At 41.1% G+C, this 15,116-nt stretch overlaps 1 protein-coding gene and 1 long non-coding RNA gene across 4 annotated transcripts; one reads left to right on the top strand and one right to left on the bottom strand.

Annotated features, from left to right (window-relative positions):
* Positions 1–653: 653 nt before the first annotated feature.
* Positions 654–13,562, bottom strand: LOC146493913 (uncharacterized). 3 transcript variants are annotated; one of them, XR_014872002.1, is made up of 3 exons: positions 12,400–13,562; positions 8,808–8,990; positions 4,900–7,577 (listed from the first exon to the last, which is right to left on the bottom strand). XR_014872002.1 is itself a non-coding variant. In XM_085149021.1 (2 exons), the coding sequence occupies exons 1-2, from the start codon at positions 12,461–12,463 to the stop codon at positions 730–732; spliced, it is 1,686 nt and encodes a 561-aa protein (XP_085005147.1). In that variant the 5' UTR covers positions 12,464–12,746; the 3' UTR covers positions 654–729. The 3 variants fall into 3 exon arrangements, 1 of the variants encoding a protein (XP_085005147.1); XM_085149021.1 differs by lacking the exons at positions 4,900–7,577; positions 8,808–8,990 and adding an exon at positions 654–2,351 and having other exon boundaries at positions 12,400–12,746; XR_014872001.1 differs by having other exon boundaries at positions 4,900–8,990.
* Positions 3,358–5,156, top strand: LOC146493914 (uncharacterized). The gene is made up of 2 exons (XR_014872003.1): positions 3,358–4,187; positions 4,901–5,156. It is a non-coding gene; the product is annotated as an uncharacterized LOC146493914 (long non-coding RNA).
* Positions 13,563–15,116: the final 1,554 nt, after the last annotated feature.

Here is a 15,116-nt window from a genome sequence, read left to right on the forward strand (position 1 = left end):
GTGTTTTTCTTGTATTCAGACAATGATATAATTTTGATGCAATATTTGATAAAACAAAGGGATTTAAAAAGTGAGGCGGATTGTTTTCATGTATGCTCAGCCACAAACATTTAAATCAACATACTCGCTTCTTTGGACAAATCTATTCTACGAGTTCATTATGAAAATACAGTGGAACCCCGACTTATGAAATTAATTCGTTCCCGAGGGTCTTTCGTAAGTCGAAACTTTTTGTAAGTCGAAGCACCCATCGCGCCTTTTGAGTGAACGATAGGCTAATTGCTAACTGCAACAACAATACGTCGTTCAAGTGGAACAGCAAAGCGCAAGTACGAAAGCCAAGGGGGTTGTCACATGATTCGGAAGGCATTGTGGGTATTGTAGGCATTCTGGGCTCAGCCAATCAGAGCCATTTCGTTACGCGGACATTTTGCCGTAACACAGGCAGCAATATTGCCGTTAAGTGCCTTCGTAACTTGAATTTTTCGTTAAATGGGGTCTTCGTAAGTCGGGGTTCCACTGTATTGCACATCCCAGAGTCTTTTTGTTGCTGTCAGGATGCAGCACTTAAACCTTATGCAGGAAGATTTAGGCTCAATGTTCTATATTTTCAATATAAATGACAAAAATGTATGCAACACTCAGAAACATACCATGAATCACTACAGCTTTAATATTAAGTGACTTATGAATATAAATCTGTGATCAGAGCTGATACAGCATCCAAGCTTAAACACAGGTGTGGTTTTTAATAAGTAACTTCTTATTGAATCCTTTCCCGCAGATGCTGCACTTATAGAGTTTCTCCCCTGTGTGAATTGTCATGTGTTCAGTCAGATGCACGTTTTGTTTAAAACTCTTTCCACAAACTGAACAACCAAATGGTTTCTCTCCTGTGTGAATTCTCATGTGTGTCTTCAAATTGCCCTTGAGGCTGAATATTTTACCGCACTCAGTGCAGCTGAAGGACTCCTTCGGAGGAACTGTCTTCTCACTTTGGTTCTGGCGGAGCTGTGATGGCTCGCCAACACACCTGTGCGTTTTGAGCTGCGTATACCAGGTGAACCTTTTGTCACAAGCGCTGCAGCTGAACCGTTTCTCCTCTGTGTGGACAGACATGTGCAGCGTCATGCGTCTTTTGTGCGCAAATCTTTTATCACAAAAAGGGCAGGTGAAGGGTTTCTCTCCCGTGTGAATTCTTACGTGAAGCTGCAGTGTTCCTTTCTGGCTAAAACTCTTCCCGCAGAACGAACATTCAAACGGTTTCTCTCCCGTGTGGATTCTCATGTGTGCCAAGATATTCCCGCTACAGCTGAAACGTTTCTCACAGACTGAGCAGCTGAATGGTTTCTCTCCAGTGTGCGTTCTCATGTGGCTGATCAGGTGGTCTCTACGGCAGAATGTCCGTCCACACTCAGAGCAGCTAAACGCCTCCTTATCAGTACTTCTTATCTCACTCAGAGAGACAGCGTCACTCCTCAGAGAATTTAAATGGGGCAGAGATTCTCCGGGTTCCTTCAAAGTTTCGTGGTTGGCTTCAGTCTCAGGTTCTGGGGCTTTAACATCACTTCCTGGTTGTAAGGATGCGTCTGGATGTAAGCTCCCGCCAGGTCTTGACCTCACATGAATGCCACTGCTGACCATGTCGCTAACCTTGCTGCGGCCTTTTTTCAGTCCTGTGTGGATTTTCATGTGCCTGCTCACGTCACCACTGTACCTGAAACTTTTCTTACAGATGGAGCAGCTGAAAGGTTTCTCTCCTGTGTGAAGTCTCATGTGGCTGATGGAGTTTCCTTTCTGAGAAAATGTTTTGCCACAAAAAGAGCAACTAAAGGGTTTCTCTCCCGTGTGAATTCTCATGTGTGCTTTGAGGTGTGGCTTTCTGCCGAACCTCTGACCACATTCGGAACAGCTGAACAATCGCTCAGTGTTACAGTTAATGTCGATAAGAGTGAAGTTGTGGTTTTTCAGGCATTTTTGACCTGACTGAGGTTCCTTGTTCTGCTCCCAGTCACCGTCACTCACCTCGGTCTCAGAAGAGTCTGAAGCTTTGTCAGTTCCTGGCTCTGAATGGCTTTCTGGGTCTGAGTTCCTGGCTTCTTTTTTCGTTCCAGTCTGATGGCGCTGAGAGGACTCTGGTTTCTCCTCAGCATCTTCTTCATTTTTCACGGGACTGAATGTTAATATGGTGACACAGGCCTTCTGCGGACGTCGAAGCTGATCTGCGTCCTGGCTGCTCCAGGCTTCCTCCTGCTCCTCTTTGATGTGTGTGTGCTCTGAGTCCAGGAGGGGGCTCCACTGTTGCTGCTCTTCTTCACCAACAATCACTTTGCGGACATCTGACGGTAAAACTGAAACACAGATAAGACAGATGCTAACAGCTTGTTAACTGAGTTCTAACATGATGTTTTAAGTTAATCTTTGCAGGCCTATAGCAGCGAGGATCTGTACAACAACCTGCTAAACTGTTCCTGTATAACAGGAAGAAGAGGTGTCCTGGAAATGTCAGGTATATAATATTAAACTATTAAACTATACATTGGTGTGGTTAGAAACTCCGATTAATTCTTTTCTATATAGTGCCAAATTACAACAACAGTTGCCTCAAGGTGCTTAATACTGTAAGGTACAATGCAATAATACTCAGTAGACAACTGTCGCAGATGAATAAGGAGTCAAACTGTTTCTTGGATACTACAGGCTTTTCTCAAGAACAGATTTTAAATCTGCTGATTATTGATGTTTTTGTTCTTTTAAGAACAGTTGTCATATACACGTATTTGTTTTTAAAAGGAAGATATCTGCAAAAAAGACAGAGCTATTTTATAGGTTATTAGTCAGAAGTTATGTGAAAGTAGGCAAAATGCTTAGAGGGATCTGAAGGCATCCGCACAGGAAGTGACCAGAGAAAGTGACCAGGGAAACAAAATAATGCTTAGTGACTGAAAGTGAGGCGGTCTCAGGCTGAGATCATGTCAGTTTTGGTGTGAGTGATTAAAGAAGCGACCAATAATACTGACTGACAGTCCAAATCTTACTCTTTCCCTTAGATTGTTCCAGCCCAGTTGTTCTCTGAGGTTTGAGGACTCTGAGAACATCTGGAGCCTGAGCAGGAGAGGCACAGGAGGTAGTGCGCGGCTCTGAGTAGTGATGGATGAAGCGAGGCTTCGTGAAACACTGAAACACTTGGGCTGGAATTCAATCGAGCCACAGAGTGACATCTGTTGGCCAATTTGGCCATCGCTACATCTTAACAATACTTTTCTGTGAAACAGTGATGCACTGGATAACTGTGACCATCAGTACAAACAAGGACAAAAAATAAAGACAGCAATCTGTGACTGAGGATGAGTGTGCTTCAGCAAAATTCTCTGTTAACATTTGTGTTTCTCACCATCGATGTCTTTATAAAGTAAAACACACAGAGAAGAGACGACTATGTTTACTGTGATAATCACAGGGTTACGTTTGCTTTTAGGCTCAGTTGTCTCAGAGACTCTGGATGTATTTGCTTGACTTTCAAGTTTTCTGGGAGTTAACATCTAACTTAACATGTTTGATTGACCAATCATAAAAGACTATTTAACACACATCTTTAAATCAGCAACTTCAACCTCTAACCATGAAGAAACTTTCCTGAACTTTCAACTGCTCTGGATTTTCCAACATGTAACACTTGCATGATGTTGTAGTCAGTGTGAGTGTGCCGCTTTGGTCGTAGTGAACCTGCACAACTCTGGTTGTTTTTTATGGGAACGATGCCACCTTGAAATGAATATGAAAAAAATATTGAAACTGAAATAAATGTACTGAAAAATTGATAGTGAAATACAATTAATTGAAACCGTCATTTTTTTGTTTTCACTTACAATTTTTTTTTTCAGCTTCAATCCACTTTTTTCAGTTTCACTCTGCTGGCACTGTTTTGGCGTCTGGGAGCGCGCTGGGGGGCGGGGATTCCAACCCGCATGTATTTGCATATATTATAATGCTGACCAATGACTGTAGAAAACACGGACGATGCGGCTGCGGTCACGGACAAACTTGCACGTGTCTGTTCGGGAATGGCAGATGCTGAGAGGTCCAGCGTTTACATTACCGACTATTTCAAAGTGACAGCCTGAGGTGTTCTTCAGTAAATTGGACTACCGGACAGGAGGACCTGAGGCCCCACCGCATTATTTTTGGTAAATTAAATGTGCTTCTAAGCTAATCTGTAATTTAGGTCCTTAGCTAGCTACCTAGCTACTAGCTACTTAGCTAGCTACCTAGCTAGCTAAGGTCCCTAGCTAGCTGAGATGAGCACTCGGCTGTCGGGGAAACTTGTTTTGTAAAGTTTAGCTAACCCGTGCAGGTGAATGAATTTACCCTGACTAAAGAAATCAAGAGCAACGCAATGCTCAGTGACTAACCACGGTTACTGTACTTTTATTATGAGTATTATACTGTAAGAGCAACAGGCTGGACTCTGCTTCTGCTCCTGTGCAGAGCTGATTATTAAATATGTGCAAACAGCAGCATGTTTTCTGTCGCTTTCCACATGTGGAACGACATTAGCGCCAATTTTAAAAACCTGGCACTTCAGTAACCCCTCATTAGTCAATAGCTACGGATTAAATAGCAAAGCCCGATACTTATGTACTGAAACCAACTACTTCCGCTTGTCAGCTTAAGTTAAAATGTTTAATTTTTCCTCTGATTATTTTTTAGCACGGACTCTGTATGTTTTTAAACTGAGTTTGTTGCAAGCATTCAGGTTAAAAAACTGTCTGAATTATATTTAATTAGTTATGTTTACAAAGTCACATGTGCAGTACTCTGTACAGCTTGCATCCTTTAGGACAAATAATTTGAAGCATTAATATTTCTTGTTCAATACTGAGCTGTATGTTGTGACCAGGATGCAGCAGCAGACTGAACCTCGACTGAAACCTGCTCCATCATCTCATCTTTGCAGATGTCCATTTATAAAGCATCAACAACTCAAAGGTAAACATGATATTAGAAAATGTGTTAGTATATAAGACCTTTAAAACAAATAAAAAATAAACAGCTGTCGGCGGAACTGTAGGACTGGACAACTTCAGATCCCGAGTGTGTGAGGACAGAAGGATCAGCTCTATTTCAGATTTGAGATAAACTTTATATTTCAGTTTGTGATGATTCTGTTTGTGATTACAGGAGCTGCCCTCAGATTCAGACCTCAGCACCACCCAGTGACAGCAGACAGATCATCTTATATCTTCACTCTTTGTAGTAACTCCAAAATGAACTGATGAAAACAGTACAAAGGTTAAAGTACCACATGTGCTGTCAGTGAAAGCTGCAGCTGTTTTATTGATACATTTAAAGACAAAAAGGATTAATCACCCCTGTAACTGTGTCACTATACAGGTGTAAGTGTTGTATTTTGAGGAGAAATTTATTTTGAGTGAAGAAAATTCGTTCCTGCATGAAAAAACTGTATTTCAGTGTTTGCTATTACGCACGCACACACAACAGCCCCTCTCGCTCAGGTTTTGTATTTGCGATCGCTCGCAACGTGTTGCTCGCGCTCTCAACATTTCTGCCCGTGCGCGCTCAACTCTTTCTCTACACCGTTATATTTGTGCCACAAAACCAGCCAATCACAGACTGGGATGCAAAAAAATCTGATTGGCTGTTCTGGTCTCCAATCAGCTCGAAATGACGAAATGCAATATCCCAGAATGCATTTCGTCCAAAACTCAAACGAGGCAGTGGCGGAGTTTGAAATATTATTCTTTTTGGGTCACAAAATAAACTTTTCAGATATTTTCATGTGAGAATGTTTCTGTGTAAACTTCAAATATCTGCTCGATTCATCAGGACATCACATATTTGCATCTGTGCTCTAACGTTTTCAGAGACGTCTGTTACCCACCAGCTGACCGCACAGCTGGACTGGCCGTTGGGCATCTTGGACATTTGCCCGTTGGGCCGATGGTGATTTTTCATTTTTATGTTTGTTTGTTTTTGTAACGGTATAAACAATGAAAGGTGGTGGATTAGCCAATTGGTCATGATCATCTCTGGGCTGGACCAATTACAGTACATCCATATTGAGGCGAAAAGGAACGCGATTCGTCCTGGACTTCAGCTACAATGAAAAAGACACAAAGCTGGAGTTATTCTGTCTTTACTGCACAGCTGCCTCTTCTCCCCTCATCCTCTCCCCTCCCTCTCTTGTTGCTACTTCAATCATGAAACTGATCAATGATCAGCTGATCGTCTCTTTCGTTTGATTATCTCCCACTTTGCGCCAGAAAGAGGAAACCAGCGGATGTCGCGCTAAACAACAACAGCAGCACGTTTAAGCTTGATCAGCTGTTAGAAATTATTTAATATTAATTTCTAGTATCAGCTGATGTTTGCTGGAGCCACAGCTGTAAAGCTGCTGCTCATGATGTCGGTTTGGAAACATGAAGGTGATAAAAATCATACATATATACCAACAACAGTGTACGTCACTGTCACAGCAGCTTTGTTTTATTCAAAGGCTTTATGGTTTTTCCTGTAATACCTGGTGGTGATTTTGTCAGTTCAGCCTTTTATATTATGTTGAACCCGAGTGACCCGGTCAGCTGGTGGGTAACAGGCACCTCTGAAAACGTTAGAGCAGTTATGCAAATATGTGATGTCCTGATGAATCGAGCAGATATTTGAAGTTTACACAGAAACATTCTCGCATGAAAATATCTGAAAAGTTTATTTTGTGACCCAGAAAGAGTAATATTTCAAACACGCAGCAATGAAGTTTGTTCACTCAAATTCAGCTTTTCTTCGCTCAAAATAAATTTCTCCTCAAAATACAACACCTGCAAACTTTTTTTACGTGCGCTCAGAAGAGTGGCACAAAAATAACGGCATACACAGCTTCTGTTTTAAACACTGAATGTACTCAGCTACATGAAGAGCACACGATGTTTCCTCTGACACAATAAAGGTTGTTAGTTGTATTTGAACTAAAAACTTGTGATCTGGAATTTCACTGTTTTTTGACAATAGTGTGTTATTTACCATAAAGTAATTCAGAGTCATTCATACCAGAGTAACCAGAGAGCTCAACATATATTTAACTTTCTACAGGACTTAAAGATATGATATTATGTAAAAGTCCAGACCCTCTGAGGATTATCTGAGTACTTCTAACATTACACAAAGCAAAGGTCTCCATCAGTGTTCATGAAATGCTGGGTTTATCCTTCGTGTGAGGGAGCTGCTGGTGAAGATCACGAGCCCTGCTTGATCCCGGCGACGAGTTTCAGTCTTCCTGGTGTTTCTGAGATGATGCCTCTCACTGCGGGTCAACAGAACATCTGGCACAGGACAGGAAGGAAGGAAAAAAAATCTTGGAAATGCTCTATATGTGAGAAGCAGAAATAACTTTTTAAAATGCAGATTTTTTTATTTACTTTTTTTTTTGCCAGTCAAGATAACTAAAGTATAATTTTCACCATACAGTTACTAACCTTGTCATCTGTCTGTTCTGGGCTCTGGGCTCGTCCCTCCCAGCGCTCATGAGACTGCTTTGCTGCTCTGTGGTATGAGGTGCTAACCTGTTGAGTGTTGGGAAGGTTAATTTTAAAATGTATTTCACTACACATTACAGAAGTAACGTATTCTGAATACTTTACAGCTACATGAATGTACCATTGCTGTGTGATTTATTACTATTACTGAAGGTTACTCTCCACACCAACACCAACCAGATGTTTAAACCTTAATATAAATGAGTAACAGTAGGTGGACATTAGGTAAGGCTGCACTTTTTGCAGCGATCTCGAGTAGAAAACTATTCGTATATAAAACAGGTCAGCGGCTCCGAACCGTAGTAAAGGGACCTCTGGCTAATACGGTGGGTTCATGTCGGGCTCGTAGCTGAAAACTAGCTTTACTTTGTTGTCTGGGTCAACTTTGCTAGCAGAGACAGAGAGAGGCGTTGAAAGGCTGCTCCAACAGAACTTATTGTTTCAGAGGAAAACACGAACACGGTGTACAGTCGAGTCTTAATAGCTTACTTACAGCTGGGCTCGTCAGGCTCTCTTCTTGGCTGCAGTGGTTATTATTATATTTACATGCTTCCAGCTCCCGTTTCTGCTCGATGACAGCTCGTACTTTTCCTTTTTCTCCCTCCCTCGCTCACAGACACATAACGTGTATGGCAGTCCATTCTCCCTGCAGCACGGACTACACTGCCCATGATGCTACATGCTTTAGGGCTATACCTGTAACACTCTATTGCCTTCATATTAAATCATTTTTGTGAATAATTTTTAAAAATATTTCCTCACTTATGTAGGGGTGACATGGGCCGCGAGATAGAGAGAGCATTAGAGCTTCTTATTGTGTGTTTTGTTTGGGTTTCCACCGGCATGGAACCAGAAATAGAGAGGGGACAGCCGAACATATGAAACAGGAAAATACCACCATGTAATCCATTTATTTCAACAAAGTAACTGTATTCTAAATACCACGGTTAAACGGTAACTGTAACGGATACATTTACTCATATTTTGTATTTTAAATACGTAACGCCGGTGCATGCATTACGTGTACAACACTGCCTGTTGATGAGATCTTGTGCCGTTCCTAAAACACCGGCCTCCAACTCCTAAAGAGACACGGGTGTCCCTAAATTTAGCAAATATTAGCTTCAGGCTAGCTTGCTACGACGAATGGGCTAATACCAGCATTTTACCACAACTTCACCAGATGTAGCTAAAAAAACTAAACTAATGTCCAGTCCAGTGGGACAGCAAGGAAAGATGACAAACATGGTTACTTACCTGCGGTTTGGAGGGTCAAGCTGAAATTGAAGCAGCCATTGAAAACACGGGAAGAGAGAAAAGATGGCAGCTTGGTCAGACTCAGCACTAGTGGCCTCTATAATGTATGCAAATACATGCGGGTCAGAATCCCCGCCCCTCAAGCGCGCCCCCGGACGCCACAACAGTGCCAGCAGATTGAAGCTGAAAAAAAAATTACAGTTTCAATTAATTGTTTTTTACTTTCAATTTTATTTTTACTTTCAATACAAGATTTTTCAGTACATTTATTTCAGGGTTTTTTTCAGTTTCAATATTTTTTTCAGTTTCATTTCAAGGTGGCGTCGTTCTGATCCCATAGTTTTTGCGTTATTCCCGATAAAAGCATCAGTGGGAATAAAGAAGGAAAAAACATACTGAGGATGAAGTCACTTAATGCTGCAAATTACATTTTCTGTTGAAAGTAGAAACAATTTGGGAAGAGACGAAGACAAAGCTGCTGTATTTTCTCACTGAAAGCAGAGGCGTGCCTCTCTCTGTCTGCTGGAGCTCACCCAGTCTGTCTTTCTCTAACCTATAAGCTAGTAATCATTCAAATAAGATATTTATATATTATATGAATTACATATCGATATAATGTTCTAGATAGTCTAGTCTTCCACAGGAAAAATAATAATAAGAGAGAGGGGATTATTTTGTTTTACACATGCACGTATAATTAATTGAAGTTGTATAAAAAAATATGAATTAATTAATTCAGAAGTCCAAACGGTTCTGAATGTTTGCTCCTGGCAATGCAACACTGAATATTTCATCTGTGACATTTGTGACCTTAAACAGTCTTTTTTCTCTTGAACATATAAAATATTATTTTATTCTATAATAATTTTATTTATTACCTGTCGTGAGTTCACCTGGTGATATTCTCACGCACGAGGCAACTGCAAAAACGGCAAATAAACGAATGTTGTTCACAGAAAGAGTCGACCAATCGTTATCGTTCCCCTCGTACAGTTTTTTCATTTCAGTGTTTTCGCCTCACAGCTAAAGTGTGCAGGTTACTTTGTGTGCATGCAAATGGAGTCGAGTCAACGAGTGCTACCTGTGATGATGCATTTAATTCATTTTGGCACTTTTGTCCCCTTCTTGTCTCACCTTGAAATCATTTCATCTGTCAGCCTGACCCATCAAACGAAGGGGGCGGGGTTAATGCTGCCACTGCAGCTTCTCTAACATTTGATTGGTTGCCGTGCGAAGCAAGTCAAGACAGGTCAATCCTAGATAATCGATTGCTTGTGTGGACTTGGGGCAGCCAGGTATCCCAGAATGCATTTCAAATCACAGGCAGCAATGGTTTTAAAATAACCTGTTTTTCTGTCACCAGCTACACGTTTAACAGTGTTTTAGCCGCGAATGTCGCGCCGTAATCTTCACGTCTGGTCAGGTTGTCAACATAGAACATGTTTGTGCTCAGATGTTTTCAGAGATGTCGCTCTGCTAACAGTCAGCTGACAGAGAGCACCGAGCTCACGGCCCCGGGGTTTCCAGCTTCAACTGTTTTATTTTGTGTGTATTGTTTGTTTGGAGGGGTGGGGGCTACGTTAACCGGTTTGTTTCGAATTCTCACTCTCTGTGTTCACATGTTGCATTCGCAGATTCTCTTTCCGCATGCTCTTGTCTCTGTGCTTCTGTAACATAAAGAAAAGCTGGACGTGTTTCTCACGACACCAGCGATCAGCTCAACAGGCCCTCAGTTTACCCACACGCTTTGCCGTGAGACTGGGCAGACATCGCCGAAATCATCGAAGCACTTTTTGCAAAGAGGCTGTATCTTGACAAACCGACCAGACACATGAAGATTAAACCGCTACATTCTCAGCTAAAAAAACATTAAAACTGTATTTGGTGACACACAAACAGGTTCTGTTAGTTTCCACATGCTGGTTGTTGTGTGCTAAAAACAATGGCCACCAGGCCAAAGCAATGGTTTTCACTCGATCAGCGTTAACCCCGCCCCCTGAGTTTGATGGGTGAGGCTGACAGATAAAATTAATTCATGGTGAGACCTGAAGGAGTCAACTGTGCCAAAATGAATTAATTAAATACACCATTAATTCATTAATTAAATGTGTCCATTTTAATTAATTATTTAATGGTGTATTTAATTAATTCATTATGGCGTTCCTGGCCTTCCATAGCCTACAGCCACATTAACTTGTGACAAGCATCTGTACCACATTTTATTCCTGTTTCATGGACAATACATTTGTAACTTTCAGTGTTTTCTGTTCTTGTGTCTTGCACATAAACCTTAAACCAAATGAAATGGTGTTGTGTACTTACTGTCAGCCTACCTACATCAGTAAGAAATGCCTAATTAGGTCTAAAACTTTGTGTATATAGTTTGTTTATGATGATTTGAATTTGTTTTCCAAAACAAAGAAATATGTCTTAAACAAATATTACACATTAATATTTGACTAGTGTTGTAACATCACATCGTGTTAGCATATTCTGCCTGTCTTTTCTCTGGAAACGTTACTCAGCTACTCAGGTTAAATATATATAAGTCACTTAGATAACTTAAAATGTTATTGTTTGGCTTTTTTCAGTATTTTATTTGTTCCTGAGTAAATCGGTTTGGCTGAGATTAAAGTTATAGTTTTTACACAGCTGAATAAACATCAAGCAGACAGCTGATTATCAGAAGTGTGAGATGCTGGAGAATTTACTCTGTGTCCTGTTATATTTAGATAGCAAGGAGTTTATTAAACTTCACCCGAAACAATCTGCAACTTTCGTAAAATTAATAAACTATCATCTTGTCTTTATTTTTAGTTAGCACATACCTTAAACACTTAAAGCTGTAAGCTAATGATAGTTATATAAGAGCAAATAAGCTGTACGTTTTACGTCCAATGGATGATGATTCTTGATGTAGTCGACTATCAGATAATTGTTTGTGGCAGCGCTAGTTGACACAGTAATCTGCAGTAACTTGTTGTTCAGTTGCTTCATTCTACAACCTGACTTTGGATGAGTGACTGTGGCAAGATACAATTTCTCTACTGGACGTGGTGATAGAGGCAGGTGCAGATGTGTGCTCATCTGGCTGCAGGCTATGGCACTTGGCCACAGGTACGTGGACTGCACTCCATCTGAGACTCCAGCTACTGTCTGATCCAGCTACAAAATAAGGACCATATGCAATTTTTGGAAATTAAATCACGAATACTGTTAACTTAGAAAGTTTAAGTTTTAAAGCCAACTCGGGTCAAAACTCAGAAACACACTTGACCACCTGGCACACCTGAGTCACTCGCTTTCTTAAGCCACGCTACAGAGCAGTGTGTGCAGCTTCCCATCCCCAGCTCTGAGGGGTTAGCCTGCTCCACGGACTTTCACTTTTCCCTGCAGCGCCTCTTTGCTCCCTCACGGAGATCGTCAGCGTCTCACTGACTCACTAAACAGCCTCTCATCCAGTAACAAAAGCCTCTGAAGGCGGACAGTCGGACAAAGACATGTTTTCTTGTCGGACTTTTTGACCACCGTTGTCTTAGCTTACTGGGCAATAGCTTAGCACCGCGGTTCCGGTAGATAAAACCGAGCAAACCTTCGCCCTGCAGCTTCGGTTCAGCGTCCGGAACCACATCCGGGACTTCACGGTAGCGGTCCATGTCTGCTCCGCTCACCGAACCGCAGAACACCCAGCGGCTGTTTATTTGTTGTTTGGGAGGACCGCGGTTTGCTCTGCTGCAGCATCGATAAAACGGGCTAGTGTTAGAAAACTACTTCCGGGCGCGACTTTCACAGTAAAATAATCTTTCAAGGTTTTTTTTTTTTTTTTGAATGATCATTTTTTCACTTTAGGTTCAAGTAAATGAGAGGATGTAAACTCATTTACCATTTACCACATTTCATTCTTAGGTTTTTTTATTAGTAGTAGTAGTGGGAGTAGTGGGAGTAGTAGTATAATTATTAACAAAGTAACTGTCACATATAAAATATATGTGGGCAGCCAGAGATGGGCAGTAACGCGTTAGTTGTAATGCGTTACTGTAATGCGATTACTTTTTCAAGTAACGAGTAAAGTAAGGGATTACTATTGCAAAAACAGTAATTAGATTACCGTTACTTTCCGTAGGAACGCTGCGTTACTGCGTTACTAAAACCGTGATTTTTTTGCGAGAATGTCTCATGACAGTGACGTAACCGAGTGTGACGTTGGTGACAACAGCTGTGTGCAGATCAACAATGGATCATATATCGAGTGCAGAGAGAGTATGAGCGTGCAGCGTTAAAGCGTGGAAGTACTGACCTTACTTTGAGTTTGATTCCATAAAAAGTGACAAAAACATTAGTGTCCGTTGTGCGTGGGAAGAAAACTTCTTTTTACAGCAAAAAAACCCCTAAACTTCCAAACAAGCACCGAGTAGCTACGACGTAATGGGAAACTCAGAGAAACTCGCGGATTCTTCCACTGACCGCTGCACACCTGCACCAGGGTAACCCTCCGCCTACCCCACTCCTGCTTTACAGGTGAAAATAGAGCAACAGGACCGCTAGTCTTTGACTTTATTTATTTTCTGCTGTGTTTTACTTGCATCTATTTGAAAGACTGAGTGTAAACACAAAAAAAAAAAATTATTTCATGTGCTGGAATGTGCAGAAAATAGGTTTAAATGTTAAACTAATTTCTTCCAGTCAGAGAATGTTGCAGATAATTAAATTTTTGCTTCATGCATAAAGTTAAAAGATTAAAACTAATAAACAAGTTTTAAAAAGAGGACTTTTCCATTTGATACATTTTGTATGATGATATGCAGAAAAGTAGAATTGGGCTGAAAGATCTATCACTTTATCACCTATTCAGGTTGTAAATCATGTTTTTAAAAAGTAACCAATTAATAAGTAATTAATTACTTTTGAAAATAAGTAATCAGTAAAGTAACAGGATTACTTTTTGGGGAAGTAATCAGTAATTAGTTACTGATTACTTTTTTTCAAGTAATTTGACCAACACTGGTGGCAGCTGATACTCAGCTGCATTAACTATGGTGAAGATTTCCTTTAGCGTCAGAGTCTGAGGAAACCGATATGTGAGCACCTGAAGGCTGTCAAGTGAAGAGTGTCTCAGCTGTTTGGTTTGCAGCTTTTAGTGAGACTGAGTCTTTAAAATTTGAGCAGTGACACAGGAGTGAGCACGAGCGCTGTAGTTTCTGTAAGTGAACATTTACTTTGGTGTGAACAGTTTGTTACTGTGCTTGTTGGACCTTCTCGTTCAAACACCTCTGCTCCTCCTTCCTGCTACATGTGATAGAAAAGACTGTATATAAAGAACAGAGGCACCGTGAGGTCGCCCACGTTCATGGACGGCAGCTTCTGCACTTTGGCTGTTGCTGTCTTTTTCTTGCTTGTTGTGTTTTTCAGCGGCCTGGCTCTGATACAGGGTTAAATTTGTGTTCTTTCTTCTGACTGCTCTTTTCTGCTCTGTGGGTCACACCAGGTCATATTTTACAGTTTCCATTCTGGTCTAACAGCACAAACACAAACAAGTCTTATACTTAAAGGGTCATCTGGCATTGCTGCAGAATTTAGTTCATCGTGGTCTTTCTGTTCTTGACTCTTCTTGTCCCTCTCATCCTGTTGTTCTTGCTGCTCGCTCACTGTGTATTTATGACTTAAGCAGCAGGACTGAACCCTCCAGCTTTGTTTTTTACAAGGTTCACTCCTTTTGTTGCTTTGTTGGGGTGTTGGAGTGCCTTTGGCTTTGTCCTCATGTGAGGATTACATAAGTTACATTTGAGAAGCGTTAAATGGAAAATGTCAAAAACGAATCACAAAGGCATTTTAAAACCTTTAGTCACAATTGGTCAATAATGAATCATACTGTGCAGCACCTCAACGTGACGCGTTTATACTGCAAACAGACAACGAAGACAAAAAACACTGAAACTAAACCGACATTAAACATGAAAACATGTTACTACAAACAGAGTTCATGTAATACTAAAATAAGACAAAAAACAAACTGAAATGTGTGGCTCACTGTGCCGTGCATTATCCACGATGCAATGATTCAACATACATTGCAACCACTTTAGTAAAGTTGAAATGTAAAAATAAAGCATCCGTGCATTTTCTTCTGCTTATCTGAAGTCGGATTATGGAGCCGACAGCAGGGACGACCCGACCCCCCTCTCACCGCCTCCTCAAACTTATCTGGACAAACATCGAACCTTTCCCAGGACAGCCGACAGACGTAATCTCTCCAGAGTGTCCCGGGTCTACGCCGGAGCAGATCAGTTCCTGTTTTTCCGACTACTACTG

The sequence above is a fragment of the Neolamprologus multifasciatus genome, chromosome 22 (genome assembly GCF_963576455.1).
Source record: "Neolamprologus multifasciatus chromosome 22, fNeoMul1.2, whole genome shotgun sequence".
NCBI classification, from domain to species: Eukaryota; Metazoa; Chordata; class Actinopteri; order Cichliformes; family Cichlidae; genus Neolamprologus; species Neolamprologus multifasciatus.